The sequence below is a fragment of the Pleurodeles waltl genome, chromosome 12, assembly GCF_031143425.1.
Source record: "Pleurodeles waltl isolate 20211129_DDA chromosome 12, aPleWal1.hap1.20221129, whole genome shotgun sequence".
Taxonomy (NCBI): Eukaryota; Metazoa; Chordata; class Amphibia; order Caudata; family Salamandridae; genus Pleurodeles; species Pleurodeles waltl.
The window spans coordinates 146,158,130-146,184,834 of NC_090451.1; the positions used below are offsets into that span (position 1 = coordinate 146,158,130).

At 41.4% G+C, this 26,705-nt stretch overlaps 1 protein-coding gene across 1 annotated transcript in view; it reads right to left on the reverse strand.

The window, feature by feature from the left end:
* Positions 1-1,902: 1,902 nt before the first annotated feature.
* The window catches only part of LOC138268114 (mucin-3A-like), a 247,055-nt gene continuing 222,252 nt past the window's right edge, over positions 1,903-26,705 (reverse strand). Inside the window, exons 10-12 of the mRNA XM_069217504.1 lie at positions 14,337-14,440; positions 4,887-4,963; positions 1,903-4,089 (exon numbers count right to left, since the gene is read on the reverse strand). Of these exons, the coding sequence (XP_069073605.1) occupies positions 4,042-4,089; positions 4,887-4,963; positions 14,337-14,440 (229 nt within the window). The 3' untranslated portion in view covers positions 1,903-4,041. The remainder of the gene's footprint in view (positions 4,090-4,886; positions 4,964-14,336; positions 14,441-26,705) is intronic.

A 26,705-nucleotide genomic window follows, 5' to 3' on the forward strand; every position in this document is an offset into this window, starting at 1 on the left:
AAATCCCACACCAATGTATAAAGATATAAGATATTTGTATCTTTAAAATAACATTAAAGAGAATAAAATCCAATGTAGGGAACTGGAGATATGATTTTTTAAAGAATAAATCCAAAAATGTTCTTTCGAGTGCTTAAAAAACAAAAGTACCCATCAGGGACATCTGGTTACGCTTGACCGGGACCAAGTCACAATTTGGGACCAATCATGATGGAGCCCTGCTTGGATACACTGAGCGGGAGGCCTCAGTCAAAAGTTTACCCTCGGACATAGTTGTTTTGATGGAGCTTTTTCTCTTGTCTTCCGCAAAGGTTTTTCTTCAGGCCGGGATTCGTTGTACTTGTCGGCTTGATTCAGCGTGGGCTCCCGGTCAACTCCTGGAAGTCTCATTGATGAGGACGGACCTGAAATTCAGGCTTGGTCACGGTTCGACGTCAGCTGCTAGACTCTCGTCAACAGGTCGGTAACTCTATGGAGCTTTTTGTCCAAAAGTTCTCCAGTCTTCTGCAAACTTCTGGATCTCCTTCTAGAAGACATCCTTTGGGTCTCTAGTGGTCAACAGCACCTATCAAAGGGTCTAGAAGTTCTGAGATGGTCCTGGAAATGTTGGGACTACGTTTCCCAGAATGCACCTGGCAAATCCTCAACAGTCCATCTGAAAATGGTCAGCTGGGGGTGGGGATGTTGCAGGTGAAGCTCTTTTAACCTGTTGCTATCAGGGAGTCCTCTCCTTTCCTCTCTTGAAGCCAGACAATGTCTTTAGAGCTGTAGTCCCTCAGTGTGCAGCAGTGCAGTCATGCAGAGTGCAGTCCTTTGCGGGTGCAGACCAGGGTTCCAGCAGAGTAATCCTTCTTCTCCTTGTAGTTCAGGCATTGTTCTGAGTTGCTGGGCAACTCTCCCATATTTATCCATTGCTCCGGGGCTGGCAAGCAGGAGGGCAGCCCTGACCAATGGGGTGCAGTGTGCCATCCTCTGGGCTGACAACTTTCTGCAAAGTGTGGCAAAAATCAATCCAAGGAAGCACTATTCTTTCAGAATCCAAGATAGAGGAAATCCTTCATTGGAGTGAAGATCTAGCTAAGCCATCCCACTGGTGTGTCTTATTTCCCTAACTACTCCCCCTCCAGTTCATCTGCTAATCTCATTACTGGGGCTCCCATTTGGCTGGGGTAACACAAAGAGGGGTAAACCTGTGTCCTGTCCTGTGTCACTTTCCCTTTGACGGCCAGTTTGGCTACCCAGCCCCCTTCCTGCCTTTTGCTCTTTAGCTTGCCGATCTCCACCTACCAGATGTCCCATTGTCTTAGTGCAGTCCAGTTCATACCTCATTAGGGCAGCTTGGCTCATCCTGGTAGAGGCTGGCCAAGCAGAGAAGAGCAGCTGGAGAGCTGGATTTTGGCTTACAGAAAAGAAAGTCCTATAACTGTTTTTCCGTAATAGTTATAATAAATCTAACAGTGTCAAATTGTTGGATGTATTCTATCATTTTCAGTCCACAAATGGAAACTGTAGCCTATTTCTAGTGGATGTTATTCTTTGATACATTTTCCCAATGTTAGCCTATGGAGCTACTTTACTACTATTGGGAAAAACTAAATTGGCAGTTTTCCCTCACCAGGGCATATAAAACATCTTTTATCATGTCCTTGCTTACAGTTGAAAGGCACCCTTCCCCTGGGGCACTTAGGGGAGACCTTAAGGGTGACTTATATGTAAAAAATAAGGTACTTTTAGACTTTGGAAGTACTTTTAATTCCAATGTCAAATTTGAATATAATTTACTTTTACAAGTAGGCACTACAGCAGTGCACACTAGAGTGCATTAAATCCACTGTGCCTCTTATCGTCACTGCCCTAATATATACTAGGGTCTTATAGGTAGGCTGCCACAGCCAATTACAGTTTATGCCTGCCTAATTTGCATACCCCTTTTACACAGCGCACTGTCCCTGGGCCTGGTTAGCAGGGGACAGTTAGAGTCAGCAACCACCAGTATCAGTCAAAAAGTGTGGTTGATCAGGGCAAAGGGATGACTTTCTTACATTCACAAAATTTGGAAAATAAACACTCAAGCATTCTAATTTGCAATATCTATAACAACAAATATGCAGTATAGAAACAAGTGGCTACCTCCATACAAAATAAGTGATTGAAAAAAACGGTATCCTCCCATTTTTATTCTGTCATTTTGCAGATTACGGCTACCATTGGTCCATTCGGCCACCTACAGCATCAGATGGTTCATTGATATTTTCTCAGATAGTCTGGAGGAAGCTCCTGTTACCGATCTGTGGAAGTTCTCTTCCAGTGTGAGCCTGAGTTATTTCAGTTTCCAATGCTTTTGCTTAAAGTAATTTCAATGAACAGTGCATGTGGTTACTATGCAAGGAAAGATACAAAAATGAAATCATTTTTTTGTTAGTGGTGAGCATAATTGCTTTTTTTTTTAGGACATATGCATAGGTTTTTAGCACAGAATATGCGAAATGGCATTTTTTGACGGCTCTGGGCCATGTCGCATAGGAAAATTCAATGCAAGATCATAACTTGCATGCACATGTCACGTGAGACACCAATAAGAGCCTCGTTCGAGCAGAAAATAATTAATAACCTCAGCTTTTCAGCTGTCACGAGACACTACTGCTTAAACGAGTATCTCTGGATATAAGTTTTTAAAAAATGAACACAAATACAATTTGATTTTTTTTTTTTTAAATTGCAATATTAAAGATAGATGCATTTTTAAAATGTTAGTACAAAATTTGCCTTAACTAATGTTTTATTCTAATCTCAAAATTGGTTTCAAGAATTCAGACAAATTTAATTAATCCCACTTAACCTCAGCAGCAGTTTGGATGGTACCATCATAATCACAACATGGGTAATTCTGAAAATAGTGGTCACTGCTGTCACAAATATCACTTCGGTTTTTTACATTTTTTCACCCTAAATAAACGCTGACGCTAAAGCTGAACCAAAAACAAGGCCATCGATTGCGGCCAAAAGTAATATTGAAATGCAGTGGTAGCTGGTCTGGGATGTCCACTATTCACCTTTATATATTCAGTCCACTGTACTTAGATGAAATGGACAGACGTTCGTTCTTAAGTGGGACACATACACTTTAGGAACAGGACCTGTTGAAGAAAGCACACTAGGAAACACAACTCAGCCGCACGATTGCCAAAAGATTTCTCAACATTATATGCTCATTTTATGGATTCTTCTTCACAGCACACACATGTCGGAATTAAGTTTTTATAGGAAGGACATTCTATTGGCAAAGTTGTGAATCCTTTGGAAGGTAGAAGTTACATACCTACATTTTCACATTCCTAGACAATTTACTTGGTTACATTTTTGAGAAGCTGGATCTTGGGTAATGCTTTTTGTAAGACTCTGCTGACAGAGCCCAAGGCACGTTTGTGAACCGATAAATTGCATGTGGTTTGATGGCAGTAACTTTTGTATGTTATTTTATGTTCTTATTTTATATGCAGCAATTGCAACAGCTTCTTCTGCAGATGTATGCTTTTTTAGAATTGTCCATTTTCTGCTACTGTATGTCACCGTTAGTTATATATATATATTTATTTATATATTTCTTTTATTAGATGTTATGCTATGCTTGCAAATACACCCGTCAGGGGACTCTGACCTGTACTTTACAGAAATGATGTTACCTACAAGAGCTGAGATTTTCATGAATGGCTTTTGGAGAAATCCAGTGACTGTCTGTGTATTCTGATTGTTTTATGAAACATAGGGTAAAAAGTTCCGAAGCTAGGGATACTGGAAAAGTAATGAGATGTGCAAGATGAACCTTGTTTGAAGCATGGCCCTCTTAGACTTCGATATCTTCAAAAGGTAAATCCTGAAACTGGTTCATAGAAACGGCCTTTAGAATTCAGTCAGGAGTTATTCCATCTCCAGAGGAAGAGCAGCTTGTCTCCAGACCCTAGCATCTTCTTGATGGTCCTTTATTTTCTCTGAGACCTAAATCCTGAGCAACATCAATCGAACCATGAAATCCTAAGATCCTTAGACATCAGACATATGCGCAGTAACCTCAGGCCTCTGGATTTTTACCTGTGAAAAGATGAAAGCACAACCTTTACTTCCAAAGAAATTGGCGAAGACAGTCTGGGATGCACCTGCAAACAGTGCTTAATTTGCGCTTGTTGATTCCGGTGCTGAGCACCGCACTTATTTGTGAGGGCCGTGGCTTATTCTTATGCCTTAAGCATTTGCTGAGAGCAAATGACACATATGGGAAAGACAGAAGAAGGAAAAACTAAAAAGGGCCATAAAGGGAGAAAGTAGAAAGCTGCAGGATGAGCTGAAGGGGCAGGGGTGGCCGTAAATGGATTGAAGAGGCCCGAGATGGCTTCAGTTTTACGCTGCCTCAGTATTCAGTGCTGGCAGAGTTAATTACAGCAGCCTCGTGTTTAAGAGAAGGGCTTTGAGCACCGGCATCTCTTAATTTACAAATTAAGCACTGCCTGCAGAGGCACAGACAGTGTATAAGGAGCCACATTGTCAGTGTGGGTTCCAGCACATCACACTGCAGTAGCTTGTAACTCTCGTCTGTGTTAGTCACTTCTTTTTTTGCATGGAGAGCACTTTTTGCTAATTTGGTGAATGGGTCAGGTCTGCGCCAGGTGCACATGAGTGAGTTTCCTGATGTAAACCAGAGTTTGCACTGAGTTAATAATCCCCGATTTTTCTTAGCCAAAGGAATGTTTTCCCTTTTAGACTATGGGTTGGAGTTGAGGGTACACATCTATGAATGTTTAATGCTCAGATAAAACATAAAAAAGGGACTTTGATTAAGTATGACCGCCTCACAAGTAATATTTGGAGTTTTATGACATTTCTGCAAGTACCTGAAGAGAGGTGTCCACCTTGTCCAAAGACGGCCGAAATTTCTCTTTAGTGGAAGAATAGTTGCTGCTCCCTTGATCTGTTAAGAATGGAGACAAAAATAAGACTTTTATCACTTGTCAGTAGCAGGAAGTCATGGCATGTCTCACCCATATCACTATCATTGCAATTACATTACATTGGTATCCGATTAGTACAAATCTAATTATGTTTCCTCACTGCGTAAAGTTGGACTTACAGAAAGAGCGGAACCATATTAGTGTGATTGTCAACACTTGCAGAGACCCTGAATGAGAGTTAGGGTAATAGAAATCCTCCAATTTATATGGCGTTTTATACACCTGCATTCCAGGCGAATGTCCCCAATCATATGTATAATAATATTTGGAGCTAAAAAGTCCTCCACAAATAAGGCGATTTTCCTCTGACGATTTCATTTAAAATAAAGCGGCATTTGCTTCATTACAAATGCCTAAAAATCAAGTTTAAGGCACAAACATCTGTCTAAGTCTAAACTGGGATTGTTACCAAGGAGGTAATAGCACAGCCTCCTGTTTTTCGTGCACACTATTTACAGTAGGTTGAACCTTGCACACTTCGCACAATACGTTTCAAACCATGCATTTCATGTTTGCGCACTTAGCGTATATTTACCGAGATTTTCTGCCCTGTGACGCAAATCGATGCAAAATCTTTTTTCTATCAATTTACTTTCTAGTGCAAAACTTTTTTGGTACTGGTATTCTCCTTGAAAGTGGCACAAAGTAGCGCCTAGCGGTGCAATGCATTACTTAGTGCCAAAGGGGGCCTTCCATGGGTGTTGCATGAGCATATATTTTGATTCAAAGCGCTATCTACTAAAAAGAAGTAGACAGGGTTTTGCGCCCAATAATAATGCCCTTTTGAAATACGGGCTCTCAAGGAGAAATGCTTTTATTTGAGCTTTCTTTTTTGTCTTTCCATGTGTGCTGTACTGCGCAGCACAAATACAATGTTGGAAAGGTTTTAAAGTTAGTCTAACCATAATATTTTGCTCCAGAAGAGTACCTTTACAGTACAAATCCTATACTAGACTCATGCAGACACCTTTGCACTGTGGTGTAAAGGTGTGTGTACGTGGCGCTGGGCAGCCTGATTGTGCGCCAGAGCTAGGAACAAAGGAGAATGCCACATCTCTCTAGATATGGAGCTATCCTTCTCACCGCAGCATTTTTGGCTCATTGGAGTAACGCAAAATTGGTGAGAATCCCCCGCAGAATGTGTTGAAGGTGTCCCGAGGATCCCATATCTCAGAGATATTAATTGGCCCTTGGCTGACTAGGGGCCTCTTAAATGGTTTAGGGGCTCCCTGGAGGGTTGGGACACCCCTCTCTACAGGGGCTGCAGGGACGGTGTTACACCCTTTTTTGGCAGGTGCACTGTGCTGCGTGAGAGTTTAGTAAATAGACTCCTCAAAGGAAATTGAAAGCACGCAGATCTAATAATTTATCCCTTTTCCAAGTTGCATAAATCAGAATGGTGCAATAACAGCACATCCAGTAAATACCACAGAATCTCTATTTACTTAGGTCCGGATTTACAAAAATTGTGCATCTGGCTTGCATTTTCACACAAACCCAATGCAAAGTGTTTTGTTGGCATTTGCAATCCAACACAATTGTTATTTGTGGTGGATTGTAACTAAAAGTAATACAAAGCTGTGCAGTGTGCAGCTTAGCCTTTAGGGAGATGTCCATGAGTGGTGCAGACGCGTTCCCATGCAAGCACCCATGGCTTTTGACTACCGAGAGTTCTAGATGGGATTTGTGCCAAAATTTTACACCCCTTGAGGCAGGCACCACGAGGAGAAATCAGAGGAGAAATCTTTTCATTTCCCATGGCCTTTCCCTTATTGTATGTACACTCTGTCCTATAGCACACACGCAAACAGGAAAATGCCTTAAAGCATAGTTTTTGTACCGAAAGGTACCCTTTCCTGCGCAAACATTATGTTTATCACAACACAGATACACTTACACCATGTAGCAAGGTTGTCGGGGGTGTTTCATGGGAGCTTAAAGCACACCAGTGGAGAGAGGGAGCAGAATAGTGCCTTACCTTAGTAGATATGGTGCTGTTCTGGTCTTTCCCCTTCATACAAAGGGGCACAGCAACTTTACTTGCTGTGTTGCATCCTTTCTGTGCAATCTGGGTCTTTATGTGCTACCAATTCCATTTACGGCATGAGACTTGTAATGAGATTTTGGGCTCCCTTTATTCTGAGCAAGGATATCTATCTATCTATATACATATATGCAAGCAATATTATAGATATATAAATAATTATATATAGATAATGGTGACATACTGTAGTGGAAAATTGATAATTCTAAAAACGTATCAATCTACAGAGAAGCTGCTCAAATCAAATAATCAAATAATGACATACATACAGCAATAAACACACACATATATATATATATATATATATATATATATATATATATATATATATATATATATAAATATATATATATGTATAATAACTGAAAAAAACAAAGGTTAAAGTTACGTTATGGTTGGGTGAAATGTTCAGTAACAACATAACGTTTTTAATTCTAAAATCTAAAAACCACAGAAATTCACCAGTTATAGTTACAGTTATCTCAAAGAACTATAACTTGTGGTATGGGGTCCCCAGGGCCTAACTGTGCTCCAGGAGGGGACTTCTTTATTTTTCGGTGGTCCCGGAAATGCAGTTCTTGGTGCCTCTCAGAGGCTTGTGAATGGAGGCAGGGCTTAATTTGTAAATAAAAATGTCCTGGTGCCCGAAGCGTTTCCTCTGAAACATGTGCCTGCTGCATTTAAATATGTGAGCGCAGAATACTGAGGCAACGTAATCCTGATGCCATCTCGGGCCTCTTTAATCCATTTGCAGCCTCTCCCTACCTCTTCAGATCACTCCTACAGCTTTCTGCTTTCTCCCTTTGTGACACTTTTTTTGTTTTTCTATTCCTCCTTCTTTCCTGTGTTTGTCTTTTTTTCACAGTAAATGCTTGAGGCACAAAAATTATTATGGCCCCTAAAAATAAGCAGGCGATGGAGGTCATGAACCCCCTCCCCAAAATTATAGATTTTGTCCCCCCCCCATCCTGGCCCAGAAGAGTTGCACTTTGTTTTTTTTTGTGCTTTATTTTTAAAAAATGTTGCAGTAGATTTGAAAATCCTCCGGACATTTGCAGAAAAAGTTTTTAAAAAAATCAAATTTAGAGCCAGACGGGGACCTTCTGGGATGCCACCAGCAGGCCTAGGAGGTCTGGGTATCCCTACACTGCCCCTCATATCTTTTTTGTGTCTATGTTTGTGTCCTAACATGGCTGCATCCACTTCATGATTGATGTATAAACGTGTTTGTGTGTATAACTATAATATATATATATATATACATATATATATATATATATCAAAACAAATCCCTTTCAGTGTTAGAGTGACGCATACATTAGGCAAAAAAGAATAGAGAACTCTGGGTAGTCCCCAAGTTTAGGTGGAGAGCAGCTCTAGTGAGGAGCACTCTGCAACACCAGCGACACTCTAGATTTGCTCAACTCGAATGTCGAAATGTAAGCTCTATGAATCGTATAGTAGTGGTTCTTCCTCAAAGCAGCTGGCTTAACAATGTCAAACAGAAAAGTTAATGACTTCTTCCACCACATATGAGCTGACTCTTTAGGGAAGAATTTACTCCACAAAGCCGTGGGGAGTTCGAACTCACCATCCACCCCTTCTGGAATCCCCCAATACCAAGCTGCCACTCTATTGGGGCCTACCAATGGACTCGGGACAATCTCTTCCAGAACATTGGGCATACCAACTTCTCCCTTAACCCCCTGTGCCCAATGCCTTATTTGCAGAAACTTCCACCTAGTCAGGGAGCCACCCGTTTGTTGCACCAACTCTTCCCAGGGAAGGAATACCCCCTCCTGAAAGAGATCTCCCCAGTGCTCTATACCTTCCTGTTTGATTGGTAAGGCTAGAACATCTTGAAAGCACTCTGGTGTACCCAGGGAATCCTCAATAGGTGCGTTGCAATTATATGAGACCTTTGCAGTATGTCTAAACTGATTCCAACATTCTGCCAATCCCTGCATAATTTTCAGTTTTACCTTTTTAAAAAATTTAGGATCACCAGATTAAAAAATAAAATTGCTTGACGCACCCTTGATGGTAGAGGTCATCACCTTAAACATAAGGCCCGTTGTCGTAGAATCTGGAGAAATAAATAAAATCCTGGTTTTTTTCAAGAGGAAAGCCCAAGCATAATACTGCAATTCTGGTAACGCCAGACCACCCTTTTCCTTACAACTACGCAGCTTTCTCCGGGAAATTCTAACCCCTTTAGAGCTCCATATAAAATCATTTATGAGCTGCTGAATTTTAACTATACATTTTTTCTGCATGGGGAGTTGAGAAGCAGAAAACAAAAAGTTCCACTTTGGAAGAATAGACATTTTTACCAAATTAACCCTTCCAATAATCGTTAAGGGAAGATGAGCCCAACCCTGCAGTAATCCCTTACACTCCAATAGCAGCTTTTGCTGATTCCTCTCTACTAACTGTTTGATATCCTGGGTCACCAGGACTCCCAAGTACCTTATTTCCTTCTTACTGTAAACTGATTTATATTCCATATTCCAAGCCATGATCTCCGTCTTTTCCACATTTACCTGGTAGCCAGATACCTTGCCAAATCCTTCGGCTCATCTAAAGATCTCAGTAATTGCAGATGATAGGTTATCAGTATACACCAAAAGATTGTCTGCGTACAAAGCAAGTTTCCTTTCCCAACCCCTACAACGAAAAGGAGAAATCACTGCATTTTGCCGAATCTTCCTAGCAAATAGCTCAATGTATAAATTGAATAGTGCGGGAGATAATGGACATCCCTGTCTAGTACCCCTGGTTATTGTAATAATTCCAGTAAGATTACCATTCACGAGTATTCTAGCTGTTGGAGCCCTAATATATCTGATTAACAACCCCACAGAAATTATTTCCCAAATTAGCTCTTTTTAAAAGAGATTTTAGATAGCCCCAACTTACTTGATCAAAGGCTTTTGCTGCATCGATAGTGATGACCCCCAAAGGGGAATCAAAGGACATTGCCATGTCTATAGCCCCAATAAAATCATATGTCAGCTCATACAAATGTCTACCCTTCGAGAAGCCCTTCTGGTCAGGATGTATCAAATTATTCACTACTTTATTCAACATATCCGCCACTATTTTAGCAAACAATTTATAATCACTATTTAATAGTGAAATAGTCCTATACGATGCACATTTTGTCACATTTTTCCCTGGTTTCAAAATCAGCGTAATAATCGCCTCATTCCATGTAGTTGGGATATCTATTTCATTTTAAAAAATCTTGCCAAACAACTCAGTCAAGATTGGGATGATTGTATCACCTAATACTTTATACAACTCCACTGGGATGCCATCAGGACCCGGGGCTTTCCCTTCTTTGCCTCCGAACAACACCGCCCATACTTCGTCAATAGTTATAGGACCATTAAGAAACTCCTGGTGCTGTAGAGTAGTTTCCGGTAACACATCAGGAGCTAACCAGTCATCCACCAACTTTTCTCGCCCCTTTATGCTTTCAATATACAGAGATGCAAAAAATTTCTGAAACCCATACTCAATATCCTCACTTCGTGTCAGTTTCACCCCTGACTCATCCAAGTTGATTTCCTTAATATAATTCCTAACCTGGTTCGATTTAAACTTCCAGGCAAGCAACTTTCCCGAGTTCTCACCATATTCAAAGTGCTTTAGTTTGCTAGCCTCCATCTTTTAACAATTCTTGCTTGTAAAATACTTTCCATACAATGTCTTAACTCGGCCAATTCCACCCTCACTGCCTCTGACTGAAACGTTTCCTCTTTGCTAACCAACTTCTTGCTCTTTTTTAACATTTTATATTCTAGAAAGCTTATTAATTTCTAAACAATTTATACTTATAGCATGCAATGCTCTTAATTTTCCCTCTTATAACAGCCTTAAAAGTATCCCATACCACAGATAGTGATGCCGAGCCTACATTAGTATAAAAAAAAAAGACTTCTGTTTCCCTACGTAATTGAGATATCATATCGTCCTCTATTAATAATGCACGCTCGAGTGTCCATCTATTATACATTCTCCTCTGAGGCAAAGTTAAGTGCAGTACCACCGCTGCGTGTCTGATAAATGAGACGGTAAATATTCTACCTCATCCACGTTCTCCAGCAGCCTACTATCAAACAAAAAAATACTTGATGTGCGAAGCATGGCTATATTTCTTATTAATAATGGAGAAGACCCTTGCATCCCCTCCCGTCTTCCGCCATATATCACACAGGCCATGCTCCTTCATCATTCTCTTTAGATATTGCTGAGATTTTGGCGTGCCTAAAGATCTACAGGTATCCGTTCTGTCCAATTTGTTGTCCAGCACCACATTAAAATCCCCCATCATGATAACCGGGTCTGAAAATTCGATTAACTGAGAGAACACCCGCTTAAGAGGCTCAATGTCGTCACGGTTTGAGCCATAGAATCCAACCAATACAAAAACTACTAACCCAACCTGAGCTCTTACTATGACCCAACGCCCTGCTTGATCAGATCTTACTTAGAGTTTTTCTATCCTGATTTGCAAGCCATGTTTGACCAGAATGGCCACCCCCCTCGTATGAGAATTATGACTAGTACAAATACAGGTTTGCACCCATTTTCGCATCTCAAATAACTCCTTACACTCATCTGCCACCAGGTGAGTATCTTGTAAGATAAGAATTTGTGCTGGCAAATCCCTTAAATATTGTAAAATTGTATTCCTTCTCGCACTAGTCCTCAGACTAGTTGATATTCCAGGAGAGCAATTGCATAGTAAACCTTCCCTTCCCCTGACCTTTGCCTATACTAGCCATTCCTAACTAGCGAACTATCCCTCAGCCTCAGCGAATAAGGAACATTTTTGTTGCTTCCCCCCAATTGCCCCCCTCCTTGTGACCCACCCTCCCCTACCTCCCTCAACTCTCCCGTAGAGAACCCCCCCACTTTGTCGGCTAACATGGCCCTTATTTTAGAACGCCCCGCCTACCTGGGAGACTTTAGTACACTCAGGGGAAAATTCCCCTTCACATATGGTCAGCCTGCTCTCTCCTAATAACAGCCAACAATTCATCTGCCGTACCCACATCCCTTATAATGTACATTTTATTATTATGCATAATTCGAAGAAATGCGGGGAATTTCAGCTGCACGGAAGCCCCTAACTTCTTGAACTCATCCAAACGATTTCCCAACTCCCACTGCCTATCCATAGTAAGTTTAGACAAATCAGACCTAATCTCAAATGTCACATTTTCCACCCTTAGCGACTTCTGCCTTAATGCACTGATAAAAATGTTTTCCTTCAGCTGATAAGTTAATAAGTTAACCAGGATTTTTCGCAGTCTAGTGCTATTCGGCCGCCTCGTGAAAGGGTCACGGTGAACTCTCTGGATGTCTTTCTCGATCTCTTCTTTACTCTCCTCCAACTCACATAGAGATTTTATTAAGGAGACCACATAAGACTTCAAATTTTCCCCTTCCAGAGTCTAATATTATTCCTTCGTGAATAGTTCTCCAATTGCTCCATCCTGGATTGTAATCCTTGCTCCTTTTCATTCAACTCTTGAATCTCCTCTTTATGGTGCTTCAGCTCCTCCTTCATCCCCCTACCGTTTCCTCTAAAACTTGGATCCTCTCCATCAAACTGTCGATTTTTTTTTCCATTACCTCACAGGCCTCTCTAATTTCCCCTTGATTACTCTCAGAACTTGCAAAGCCTTTTTTTTATATCTTCCGAAATAGAAAGGATCACAGCCTCCATGGAGGGACTATAAGTTGAACCAGGGGCCAGGGCTTGGGCGGGAGGGGGACTAAAAACCGTCAAAACCAGGACTTCCTGCCGCAAGATCAACGCATTACTACTTCGACTAGCCAGGGAGACTTCAGATCCTACTTGTGTCACCTCTTGGCGAGCCCAGTCATCAATTGGAGGGAATGAATTATCTTCCACCCCCTTACCAGAGCCTGCACCATTCCCACTTGCCTTAATGGTATGATCATCCATTTTCCCCTGACCAGGTATAAGCACAATACCCTCCGGTCTCGCCCTGAAATAGGCTCTTAGTGAGGGTGTAAGTTTGTTTTTTATTTTTTGCCTTCCCTCACTTCCTCTCCTTACAGGGTACCTCACTGGTTCCAAAGCTTTTTCACAGCTCTTGCCCTGTTTTCCACAAGCCTCGCTCCCCCTCTCTCCTTCCCCCAACCCTGGCCCTACCTGAGATGGATTAAAGAAGAGGGGGGGGCTCCAACCCCCTCCACTCTGCCTAAATGGGCCTCCAACGACCTCAGCTGCCACTGTAACCTCCTTCCTGGCCGCCTGTTTCACGTGTGTTGCCGCGCTACCAGGTTCCTGGGAATTCCTCCCAGGAACCTTGCTTGTGCTGGCTCTGCTTGGATTCCTCCGGAGGGGAATCCTTGCTGCACCTCGGTGCACCCGACGGAGCACCCGACGGAGCTCCAATGCGGCACACTCCCAGTGCCGGAATCTCCCGCCGGGTGCCTCTCCTTCCTCAAGCAGAGCCGACCGGACCCCCGTGCCTCCGAACGCCGGCAGGCACATCTGCAGGCTGACTGACTCGTCCGTGACAGCTACTCGGATTAACTGCTTCCACAAAAAAGAGCCTGCCACCAGTTACTGGGTCAGTTTGCCTCTCTCTTCTCCCTTACCCCAGTCCTCACCACACGATGCACTCACAATATTGATACTCGGGACAGTATGCCTGTAAAGAGTAACATCTACAGGTGTAGGGAAGTGATTGCACATGTTTGGGTATATAGATTTTTAGCCACACCTCATATCCCTGAATTCATTTGTGTATATTATCATTGTATATCATCATGATTGACTTATGTAATAAAAAGCTATAATTAATATTTAGTCATAAATATCCTGTTGATATTGGTTTCTATAAGAACATATCTAAAGCTGTATGTGAATGTCTCCATATATACATCAATCTTGTATGGGTGCATTTATGAACTGCTTTTGATTTCTTACACAGTTGTATAAATCTACTTGGATGTGAAGTATATAAGGATATAATTTCAATATAATGCACTTTTGCTGTTATTAAATATTAAAAGTTGTAATGAATGATAATTAAATTCCTAGATTGTAGAGATATGTGTCCGTCGAAGATCATCAGAACATAAGTTCAATAGGATGGATTGTTACTTCTTTTATGTTACAAAAGATTTAATACATGTTCAATAAATGTTTAGGCTACACCCATGGTTTAATTAATGTGCACCTCTTTAACATTTTTGTTATGTCCAAAGAGTGGCTAGCACCAATAAAAATCATTCCTTACCTTCCCAAATCAATGTTCCTGTATTTCGGATTGTGATCCCCTCATTGACATCCAGCTCATCTGTATCTTCGTACCATTGTCCTTCTTCACTGCCACTCCTCTCGCTGTGGTACAAATAGCAGACATGCATTGGTTAAAAGGGTTTCGTACATTCATCCTAACATGTGAGTCACAAATATCTTCCTCATTCTTAAGAAGAAGAATTCTTCCTGTATTGATTTAATTTAAGTACTAATGACTTTACTCATGCACTTGAAATAATGCACAGTGATTTGCACCGCATAACAGTTACACACAAGAAACCCTTTTTCCAATGCGTTTTCTGATCTTCTCTTATTCATTTCATTTGAGTACTTCATCCTGTTTCTATCCAGGTTTGCATATTTCATCAGCGCTAGCAAGGATGGTCTGCCCATCAACAAAGAATAAATCAAAGAATAAATCAAAGAACTGGTGGAATAGGAAAATGAACACCAAAATGAGGTACACATGAAGAACACAGTGGATGAGAAAGCCTGTAACAACAACCTTTCACAGAATGCAGAATACCAGTGCTTCACACAACTTCAAGTAGCAAAGGTTCCAAATAGGGGACCTTCAAGTTAGTGACAGCCTCATTAAGCTAAACCTTTGGTATGCCTGGCACTACTAGAGCTACTCCTTTACTTAGTGCAAGTCAGGGCTCCAAGAGCTATGTTTACTTTCTCTAGTTTCCACTACTTGTCCTTACTTTAGTCCCTCAGCAGAAAACAGGAGGATGTTGAGGGGTGAAGAGCACATCAAGTTTTCACCTATGTCATGTCATTGAAGTCTGCTAGTGTTACAGACCACTAATATTTGGTGAATTTACAGACATGCCCTGATTGTGCAAATGTCAACAATAAACAAGTATTTCATTCTCATCTGAAGAAACAGGACACCCCCAAGTAAGATACACCTGGAAGAGAAATTCCAAGCTTTTCCATGTCCAGTACAGGGAGGTCATTCAGCTGTATTTTTCTCTTTGCATGCTGGCAAGTAGTTGATTACAGTTTTCATTTTACTATTAAAATGCAGTACTAATAATTTCAGAAAACAAATTAATTACTGGTCTGGATTAACTACTATCATTTGTCATGAAATAAGTGAAGAACTCTGTTAGTGTAATGAAAACTATTCTATGGCAGGAGAAGTTTTTGAATATGATGGATTTCCCAATCCATGAACTAATCATCAAACAACCCTCAACACATAATGCACAAAAGGACTAGCTGCAGAATTTGATTGGCCTTTACGCACTAAGGGGCGCATTTAGGGAACGTTTATGCAGTGCAGTGCAGCAAGCAAAGTTGCTGCACTGCATTGCATAAACGAGAAACAGCATACATGTTCTATATTTCCAAGATATGGCGCATTCCTCCTTCTGCTGGTGCTCGGTGTGCAGCCTAGCACAATGTAGGCAGCCTTGTATCAGAGTTCAAGAATTGCCTGTGTTACAGGCAGGTTTGTTTTCCACAGGAAATGACACCTACTAGAACAGAAACAATCCTTAGATACATTTTCCTATTTCTACGTGTTCTGCAGAATGTAGCACATGAGGAAATAACGAGGACAAATGAAGATATTTCTCCTTGTTACATCTCACTTTGGAATGCGTAGCACTTTGACACATCCTCAGGTTTACAAGTCTTTCTAAATCTGGGAATGCCCCAAAACACATGGATTGATGAATGGAAATGCAAGCAATGTAATGTAGCGTAATGCAGCACAAGCAGCTGCCTTTAGTTACATTTCATTAGAAAGCCACACAAGGGCATACAAATCAGGCCTTTGATGGTTTTGTAAATATTATTGCAGCATTTGGGTTTTCCTTGTGTTGTTTTTCACTTAGTGTCATAAATATGGGCCTGCATTTGTACGACGAGTCTTCAATTTTGTAAACTAAACTATGTTAAAAGGGGCCAAATTGCTAAATATCCAGTTGCAGGGGGTTGCAGGATGCTCTGCCTAATGAATATTAATTAGGCAGATCAATAATTATGTCCCCCAGTGATTGCCTGCAAACCCAGGGATTGCGCCTGGCAAGAAGCAGCAGGCCAACATGTCTGTGTTTGCATTTCAAAATGAGATGCTTTTAAAAGAAGCCCATGTTCTTTAAAGAAGTCAGTGCTATTCTAAAAATATCCCATTTGGGAACACTGCTTCCCCCAATGTTGCATGACTTAATTGCGAAAGGGCAAGTCGTCCAACAAGGACAGCTTTCTCTTTGTGAACCTACAGCCATATCCATCGAGGAGGTGATAACTTTTCAATGGCTTGTAACCACAATTGGGATTGCAAACCACTGACACAACATTATGAATCACACTTAATAATGGAATGGACATCAGATTGACGTACCTTACTTATTGTAATTTGACATTACTTCATAAACCCATTTTGAGATTTGGAAATGCTTTTCTGAGTTGCAAAATTGGATTAGTATATAGCAAAAAACACACTTTGTGGTTGCAAACCTTGGTATTTTTTGTATCACAGAATTTCCTTTGTAAATCAGGCCCTATTTCTCTTTATTTTTTATTAATCTCTAATTTTAAATATATTCTTCTCATTTCATTTCCACATATTAAGCATTATTCCAAGCACTGAAACTTGCATCATGAGTAGAATTTAAAGGGGTGATCTGCTAAGTGATGTCACAATATATTTCAAACCCCAAGTAGATATCATCAAAGAAAGGAACATTCTAGAATATTTATGTTGGTCATTATAAGTGATGCAGGACTGGGTAAAGAGAGATGTTTCTTTATTCTTCTGGGATTGGATATTTTAAGACAAAGTAGTGTGTTTTTTTTTTTTTTTTTTACTGCATTTGAGGAGAGTAAATTACATCACAACACTCAGCCAGTGAGCAAGTGAACTAGTTAGTGAGCCAATGCGAAAATATATCCAGGGAGACATGACCTATTTCTAATGGGATTCACATCCTCATTAAATGTTGCATGGCTCAAAAAATATATTATGAGATGTGATTAAATGTCACATAAAATGAATACATTTCATGGTGTTTCATTTAAACCTCATACCAGAGACAATCAAGGGGAATGTTTTGAGGAGAAAATATTTCCTGTGAGACATTTTCTCCTCAAAAAGGTCTCCTATTGAAAAACAGGTGCATAATTTACAAAGCTGAATTGTTTGCGAAATTTGGCAAATGTTATGTGATGCAAAACTAGCAGATTTCATGGGTTTAATAAAAGGTTAGCACAGACTCTGTCATGATGCCTTATCACTGCCGAGCTTTGCCTCTGACAAGTAACATGAAAGGCTAGTTTTTGAAAGTCCTCAGAACTGCATTCTTTCCATGACTCTTAGATATGACAGTTGTTTCCTCTGGTTATGGGGTTCTTTGGCTCATTCGTCAAATAAACATACACCTGATTTTAGTTAAGCATTGCACGATACTGCATTCATTTTCATGCACTTACGTTGACTATTAGAATTGAATCAAGTCTGGGTTACCAGCCGTAGTGATGAATTTTCAGGTACTTTAAAATCCTCTCTCTCAGTCACATGCTGCCACACAAGTCTTCCGATAGACCCGCTAATCTGAAATCTTTAAAAATTTACTGTTCCCAATCCTGTCTGTGCAGCAGTAAGGAAAGAATTGGATTTCGGATGGGTGAAACCTACTATTCCCACTTCAGTGAGTGCAACAGTAGAGAAGTGTTGTACAGTAGTCTGGAGTGGAAAAACGCACTATTCCCCCTCCAAACAGCACAATACTGGGGAATACTATGAATATAGAGGAAATATTAAACTCATACTATAAAATTTGTATTTAACAAAATATATGTAATAAAAACAATTAATACATTTACATAATTACTTATTCAATAAAATATTTATCAATTAATAAATAATGGTTGTTGAAGTATTATTTAACTTCCTGCCCAAACCACTACAATCCTGGTAGCCTATACATAAAATATAACTTAAGAAATATAATGAAGCATGCCACATTTTGATGTGGGTGGGGGAACCTACATTTCCCAGAGATCTCTCTTTGAATGAATTGATTAGAGACTTTAAAAAAAGCCTGGCATTTTGTGGTGTGTGTGAGTTTGCTAAGTCACACTATTAGGCGAGTCACTGTACCTGCCTCTCTGTGAGTGTGTGTTATATCCGGTATCGTTAAGACATCATATTCTTGCCAACAATGTGGAATAGTTTTCACTTGCATTTGTTTCCATGTTCTGGGTGTTCAGGCAGTTTCCTTTTCCAAGTAGTGTACTTTCCTATCCAATGTGTTTAGTTTCCATTCTTGGGTTTTCTTAATATCAACCACTGCTCTGATGCTGTGACCTCTGATTACCACATTAAAAGAAACCATCCCACAAATGCACTAGATAATGTACCTCCATTTCCCTAAAACAAGCATTGAATATTTGTGCCCTCTTCCTCCCTTAATGCCTCTCTGCTCAAGCACGGAGGACTCCATGCACCAAGTTGAGATAGATAGATTCCCCAAGCCACAGACATTAGTACAGGATTATGTTCAGATATGGTTCTTCCCAGATATTTCAAATGTTCTGTATATACTACTTGAGTCTGATTCAAGGTGGACCATATTAAATTAACTAAACTGACATGTAAGTTGCAGATTTAAGACTACTAGAGAAATTCCTTTGAGTCAGAATGTTAGAGCATCTATACATCAACCAATCTTCAGTGTTGCAACAACTCAGCTATACTATGCATAGTTTTTTCTACTGCTTTCCCAGCCAGATGGTGGTGTTATGTATTTAACTGTACATCTAGGATACAGCTTTGTCAGTATCAAGCACTACCAGGATGTCCAGTCATTGTCCCAACACTCTGATCTCACTGAGTATAATTTTGGTTGATCATTACTAAGGGCCATATATGCTTCCAAGTATAATCTTTAAGCCATCAAGTTTACCTCTAAGCAGGACATATCTGTTGTCTCTATCTATTTATGTCTCAATGATTGAATGGTACTTTGTGACTTATCAGATTAACGAAGCCCTAGCGGATATGGATTAGTTTGTCGCAACTGGTCTGCCCTTCTATCAGCATTTCAATCAACCTTGCGTAGTGCCTTAGCGGTGTGTTTACTGGAGGATCTCCTTTAGACACATAAACCATGCACATATATTTCATCAAATAGAACTGCATTTACTTACTGTAGCCATCTATATTCTTAAGAATACTTCTTATATATCAGAAGTGCTATACAGTTCCGTCTGTTAAAGGATTTGTGGATTACCCATTTCCCTCTGTATCCCAATTCTAATAGATATTTATTTCTGTTGCAGATGTCCTTCGACCCCTCACCAAAAAACTCTCAGCTCCCATCCTCAAGACGGAGCTCCATCGGTGTTCAGTCTAAATTATATGTGTATGAACTTGTACTTTCTCACTCAATAAGCCAGGGAAGGATTCAGGGTGTTCTAGTAGCTATGACCAGCAGTCTCCTTACTGTTAGCTGCTCCACTTCCATGGTATATATGAGCTGGTTTATAAACTCTCTTTGTAGATGCATTCTATTTATTTAACCCCCACACACATTTCCCATATATACTTAGCAAATGTCATCTGTGGATCTGGTGTTTAAGCGTAGAAGGTTGATGCCATTTGCCTATGACTGTTTAGAAACACAAAACGATGATGGACAGAGTGCTGAAATGTTTAATCCATCATTCTTTTGCTCACTAGTCCACCCCAGTTTGGACCATGCGATGCGCAAATCAGTCTTGACCCTGTTTCCCATGGGAACAATCCAGCCAGAACTCCCAGGCCAAGGATTCCCTGACCAGAAAAAAAGCATCCTGGAACCGGTTTTAGTGTATCACCCTTCATCAGCCAGGAAAAGTTGAATCCAGTGGCACAGTGGGCATGGGACCCATGTCTGGGCATACACTTACCACTTAGGGCAACTTTATCAACACAAAAGGATGATGGTTAAATGTTGAAACTTTTCAAACACTCACCTCCAGTCACAGATCTGGGTTTAACCCATCACTCTTTTGCTCACCATGGCACACAAGTTTGGACCCAAAAGTATGCAAATCAGTCTTGACCCTGTTCCCCATGGGAATAATCCAGTCTGAACTGTCAGGCCAGGTCCTCCCTGGACCAGAAACAAGCATCCTGGGATTGGTTTCAGGGTATCACCCTTCATCAGCTAGGAGAGCTTGAGTCCAGTGGCACAATGAGCATGAGTCCCATGTTTAAGCATACCCTTCTCAACTCACCTAGGGCAACTTTAGCAACATAAAAGGATGGTGGACAGAGTGCTGAAACTTTTCAAACACTCACCCCCAGTCACAGATCTGGTTTTAATCCATTGTTCTTTTGCTCACCATGCCACCCCAGTTTGGACTGAACCATACTGTCAACATCAGGACAGTGCGCGCTCTACGGGCGACGTAATGCAAAAAGCCAATCCTTATGTAATGTAATAATTCATGCATTTTGTGTTGATGCAGTATGTTAACCTTTTGCATTGCAGAGATTTATCTTGAAACGTCATTAATGCTGTTTGCAATGTATTGTTCATTTTCAAGGCTTTGCTGCAGGATTACAGGGTGTGGTTAGGGTGTGGTCCCTATTCTGAGCCCTTCTAGAGTCCCTTCCTGCAGTCTGGCTGGGTGTGGCATGTGGGCGGGGCCCGGGTCTATTTAAGGGACCCAGCCCAGCTCCACGTGCTCGATATTCAGAGGTCCCGGTGCAGAGCAGCAGCATTTTACTGAGCTCCTGTTCTGGAGGCCTACCTAGGCTTTTCCAGGCCCTGTCCTCATTATCTTGGTGATCCTTAAGCAGGGCGGTAAGTTGGAGTTCGGGTTAGGCCCCCGACTCTGTTTTCAGAAATATTTGAGTTTTGGGCCTTTTGGTTAATCGCATGTGCGATTGTTTTCCTGGCATTTAACTCCTGCAATTCAGATCCTGAGAGTGTGCGATCGTATCTGGCATTTAAACCTTGATGGTTGAGTCGGCAACAGTGTGTGCGATTCATTCTTGGCATTTAACCTTTGCAGCTCAGATCAGCAGAGTGCACAATCGTATCTTGGCATTTAAACCATGATGGTTGAATCAGCAACAGTGTGCATGATTCATTCTTGGCAATTAACTCTTGCAAATCAGATCGGCAGAGTGCGCAATCATTTCTTGGCATTTGAATCTTGATGGTTGAATCGGCAACAGTGTGTGCAATTCATTCTTGGCAATTAACCCTTGCAGATCAGATCAGCAGAGTGCACGATCGTTTCTTGGCATTTGAATCTTCATGGTTGAACCAGCAGCAGTGTGCGTGATTCATTCTTGGTATTTAACCCTTGCAGTTCAGATCGACAGAGTGCCCGATCATTTCTAGGCATTGAAATCTTGATGCACAGTTTGGTATTAAAGTGCAGAATAATTTCTAGGCAATTGAATCCTGGAAGTCAAAACAGAGTGTGACCTTGCAGTATCCTTCATGAGTCTATCGCAGTTCATTCCTAAAAACTAATGTGTTCATTGATTCTTGTTATAACGTAGTTGCTATTCCAAGAACTAACTTGAGAAAGTTCAATGTTCAGAGCATAAAATGTTATTCTAAAAATGGTCATATGAAAGTTTGCATAATCCCTCTTTATTTTCCAGGTACCCAGAGCTAATAAGGTCATGTCATAGAAAAGCTCTTGATCCTTCATGTTATCAGTATATAAATATTTGGAACAAAGTTTATGAAAGTCAATGTGAATAAACTTGGTATTGTGTTCTTAACTCTTGCTCGCACAGGTCTCCTTCCCCGCTGTTCCCAACCTACAACCCCATCCCCCACTTGGCCATTCTTTAACTCTGTGCTATGATAGCTAGTAGAGTTTGGAGCTGCCAAGAGATGGACATATTGGGAACAGGCGCAAACCCAGAGGATCCGGTCTCCCTGACACATACACAAATCAGTCTTGACCCTGTTCCCCATGGGAACAGTCCAGCCCAAACTGACAGGCTAGGTCCTCCCTGGACCAACAACAAGCATCCTGGATCAGTTTCAGGGTGTCACCCTTCACCAGCCAGACTAGCTTGATTTCAGTGGCACAGTGAGAACGGGAACCACGTCTAAGCATAGACTTCCCACTCAAGGCAACTTTAGCAACTCAAATGGATGATGGATAGAGTGCTGAAACTTTTCAAACACTCACCCCCAGTCCCAGATCTGTGTTTAATTCATTGTTCTTTTGATCACCATGCCACCCCAGTTTGGGCCCAGCCATATGCAAATGGGAACAGTCAGCCGAACTGCCAGGCTGGACTGTTCCCATCTGTTGGGCTGTCATCTGTTCTTTTTGCCTCTTACAACTGTTTAGAGCCAACACTCATGCTAGCAAATGAGATAGTTTGGGAGTAATTGGTAACTTTATAGATCTTCCATTGCCTCTACTGCCTCCACCATCACATCTCTACCCGCTCTGGCCTGTCCTCGGAAGTGTATTTTCATACTACGTTTTCTAATTTTCTTCTTGTTTGGTTGTTTCTGGTGTTATCAATTTGAGGGACAGTTGTTTCCTGCCTAATATAGGTCTAGTCCATCCCAGGCCCACCTGGGTGTCTGTGAAGAAGGATGCCTTGTTTCCTTTTATGGCATTCACCATTGCAAAATATATACTGAATTTAATGTCTGCTTCACGTAGTCAGTTTTCGTCACTGCAGTGAACAACACAAACTGCTGTTAAACAGCAGCTATGTCCTCTCCTATTCTCCTCCATGAACAGTCCAGCTGTATGAACATTCCAAAGCAGAGTAGCCATTTCTTAAATAACCACCATCAGTAATACAGGGAGACCCCCTGGGTGGATCGCACACCAGCCCTTTTTGCAAACTTTCAAGGGTGTAGAACTTAAATAGTCTTGTAGGTTGTCATGTCGACGCCTCCAACCCCCTCAGGGAGACTGACTACATGAATATTTTTGAATCTCAAATGCCCCTTTGAATCTTCGACCCTGTATTTGAGGAAGTGAACCATTTCAGCAAGGTTCAACACTTGTTTCTGTATTGTGACTGTTTTCCGCTGTAGTTTGCTTAGGGTTGCCTCTGCTGACCCTATGTAACACTTTTCTATGATCATATCTTAGTAGTCCAACATCCACTTGAATTGCATTAATTTTGGCCTCCAGTGCCTCTCTTGCTGCCATGATGACAGCCAGCATAGTATTCAATTGATCTCACCCTATAGGTTGTTTATTTAGTTTGCCTGTTCTCACTAAGTAGGTTGTGAGCCACCTCAAAAAGGTATTCTTTTGGTGCCTTAGGCATGCCCATTCTGGCTCACTTTTTAAGATCCTGCATGTGTTTTTAACAATGATGCAATTTGAAGGTTAGGCACCCCAAGACTTAATTTAGAGTGTTCGTCAGGTGGGTATTTCATTTCCACCCCGGCTCAGTGCTGGCAACAGAGAAAGAATGCTACTTTTGATCATGTGTCACACATCTCCAGTTGGTCTTCAGATTTGACTGTGCATATCAACCAGAGAAAAGAATGGAAGGAACATTCTCCTTGAACCATGTCATATTCGCTCAATCGACAGCAGCTGCCAGCTCTGGGCTTTATTGATGCACAAATAAGGATGAGATGTATAACAAATTGTCATTGGTGATTATTCATTTTCTGGTTTGGGTTTACCTGTCGCAGCATTACTATGTCCCATTTCCAAGACTGTATAGGTGAAATCGTTAAAAAGCATCTCTGTATAATGCCCCAAACATGTGAGGCAATCAGTTGTTCTTTTAGGCCATTTCTCATCCTATTGGGGGCAGACCTGCCTATTTCTATTAGGCCGATCTGCCCCCTGGGGGGGCCAGAAACCACTTAGGCACCAGGGATTGGTGTGTGTGTATAGGTGTGTTTTGTTTGGGAAGATTTTTTTTTTCCAAAATAAGAGGGTGGGGGCCAAAGTTATTCTGCCGACCAGTGAGCAGATGGGGCAATTACCCCCGATCCACACCTCATGGGGGGGGGGGGGGCAGAAAGTCTACTAGATGCCAGGGAATTTTAAAAAACAACGAAATTAGTGGGGTGTTGGCTACCAACCAGTATGGGCATGGTTATGCCCCCACCCCAACTGAAGGGGGTAACAGTCTTTCAGCTCTCCCCCCGCACACTAGAACATCTTATCCCACGGCAAGCAAGAGGACATTTGATTATTTGGGGTTTTGCTTTTACATTTGGGCCATGAGAGCTTGGCTAACTCTCAAAATCGTCCCACTTGGAATGATGAGGGCTGCACTTTTTGGACGCTGCCATGTAGAAACATCCACAAGCCCTACACACATCTGAAAACTTAACACATGGGTGAGTCCAGGGTGGTGTGCTTCACATGCACCCGCACTATTTTCTTACCCACAACGCACTGCAAACCTCCAACTTTGCTGGAAATCACAAATTGTTTCCACATTTTTGTGATGGAAAGTTCCAGAATCTGCAGGAATCCACAAAATTCCTACCACCCAGCACTGTCTCATCTATACTGATAATAATTTTGCCCCACTTGTCAGCCTAGAAATGTTTTTTTTCTTCAAACTGCCCTTTTTGTGGTTCCCCCTCTACTTTGACATGTTTTTGCCACTTCCCTGTCACAGGCACTTGGCCCATCTACACAAGTGAGGTATAATTTTTACCAGGAGACTGAGGGGTGGTAGGAAATGTGTCACAGTGCATTGATCCCACACAGAAATGATGGGAAAATGTGATTTTTTAGCTAAATTTGAGTTCGCTGAGGATTTTGGGTAGGAAAACACTGTGGGATCCACGCAAGTCACACCTACCTGGACTCCCTTGGGTATCTAGTTTTCAGAAATGTCTCGGTTTGGTAGGTTTCCCTGTACTACTGCCGAGCCCAGGACCAAAAACATAGGTGCCCCCACAAAAACAGGTAGTTTTGTATTTGATAATTTTGATGTGTCCAGATGGTGTTTTGGGGCATTTCCTTTCACAGGCACTAGGCCCACCCACACAAGTGAGGTGCCATTTTTTTTGGGAGACTTGGGGGAATGCTGGGTGGAAGGAAATTTGTGGCTCCTCTCAGATTCCAGAACTTTCTGTCAACGAAATGTGAGGAAAAAGTGTTTTTTGGCCAAATTTTGAGGTATGCAAAGGATTCTGGGTAACAGAACCTGGTGAGAGCCCCACAAGTCACCCCATCCTGGATTCCCCTGGGTGTCTAGTTTGCTAAAATGCACAGGTTTGGTATGTTTCCGTAGCTGCCGGCTGAGCTAAAGAACAAAATCCACACCCAGGCACTTTCCAAAAACATTTCCGTTTTCAATGTAAAAATGTGATGTGTCCATGTTGCATTTCCTGTCACGGGCGTTAAGTGAGGTACCATTTTGATCGGGAGACTTGGGGGAACACAGAATAGCAGAACAAGTGTGCTAGCCCCTTGTCTTTCTCTACATTTTTTCCCTCCAAATGTAAGACAGTGTGTAAAAAAGACATCTATTTGAGAAATGCCCTGTAATTCACATGCTAGTATAGGGACCCCAGAATTCAGAGATGCACAAATAACCACCGCTTCTCAACACCTTATCTTGTACCCATTTTGGAAATACAAAGGTTTTCTTGATACCTATTTCTCACTCTTTATATTTCACCAAATGAATTGCTGTATACACGGTATAGAATGAAAACCCATGGCAAGGTGCAGCTCATTGATTGGCTCTGGGTACCTAGGGCTCTTGATAAACCTACAAGCCCTATAACCACAAGAGTCCAGCAGACGCAACGGTATATTGCTTTCACAAATCTGACATCACAGGAAAAAATTACAGAGTAAAACATGGAGAAAAATGGCTGGGTTTTTTTCAGCTCAATTTCAATATTTTTTAAAATTTTAGCTGTTATTTTCTGTAGGAAAACCTTGTAGGATCTACGAAAATAACCCCTTGTTGAATTTAGAATTATGTCTACTTTTTAGAAATGTTTAGCTCCCCAGGATCCAGCATTGGTTTCATATCCATTTCTGTCACTAACTGGAAGGAGGCTAAAAGCACAAAAAATAGTAAAAATGGGGTATGTCCCAGTAAAATGCCAAAATGCCAAAATTTTTGCACCACAAACCCTTTGTTGATGCCATTTTGAGGGAAAAAATCCAAAGCCTTCTTCTGCAGCCCTTTAATGCCTCACAACCTCCACCACAGAGGTCAGGGTGCAGACCTTCACTCATTGGTCTCTAGAGAAGCCCTGCTTGGGCTCTTCCCGGTCTTTCCTTCAGTCTGAGATATTCCTGGTTTCTCCGTCGGGGTCCTTTGGGTCTTTTCAGACTTTTGTGCTTTTTTCTCTTCACTGTACACCACCGGTTGCTGCCTCCATCTTGTGTAACAGCTGTGCCA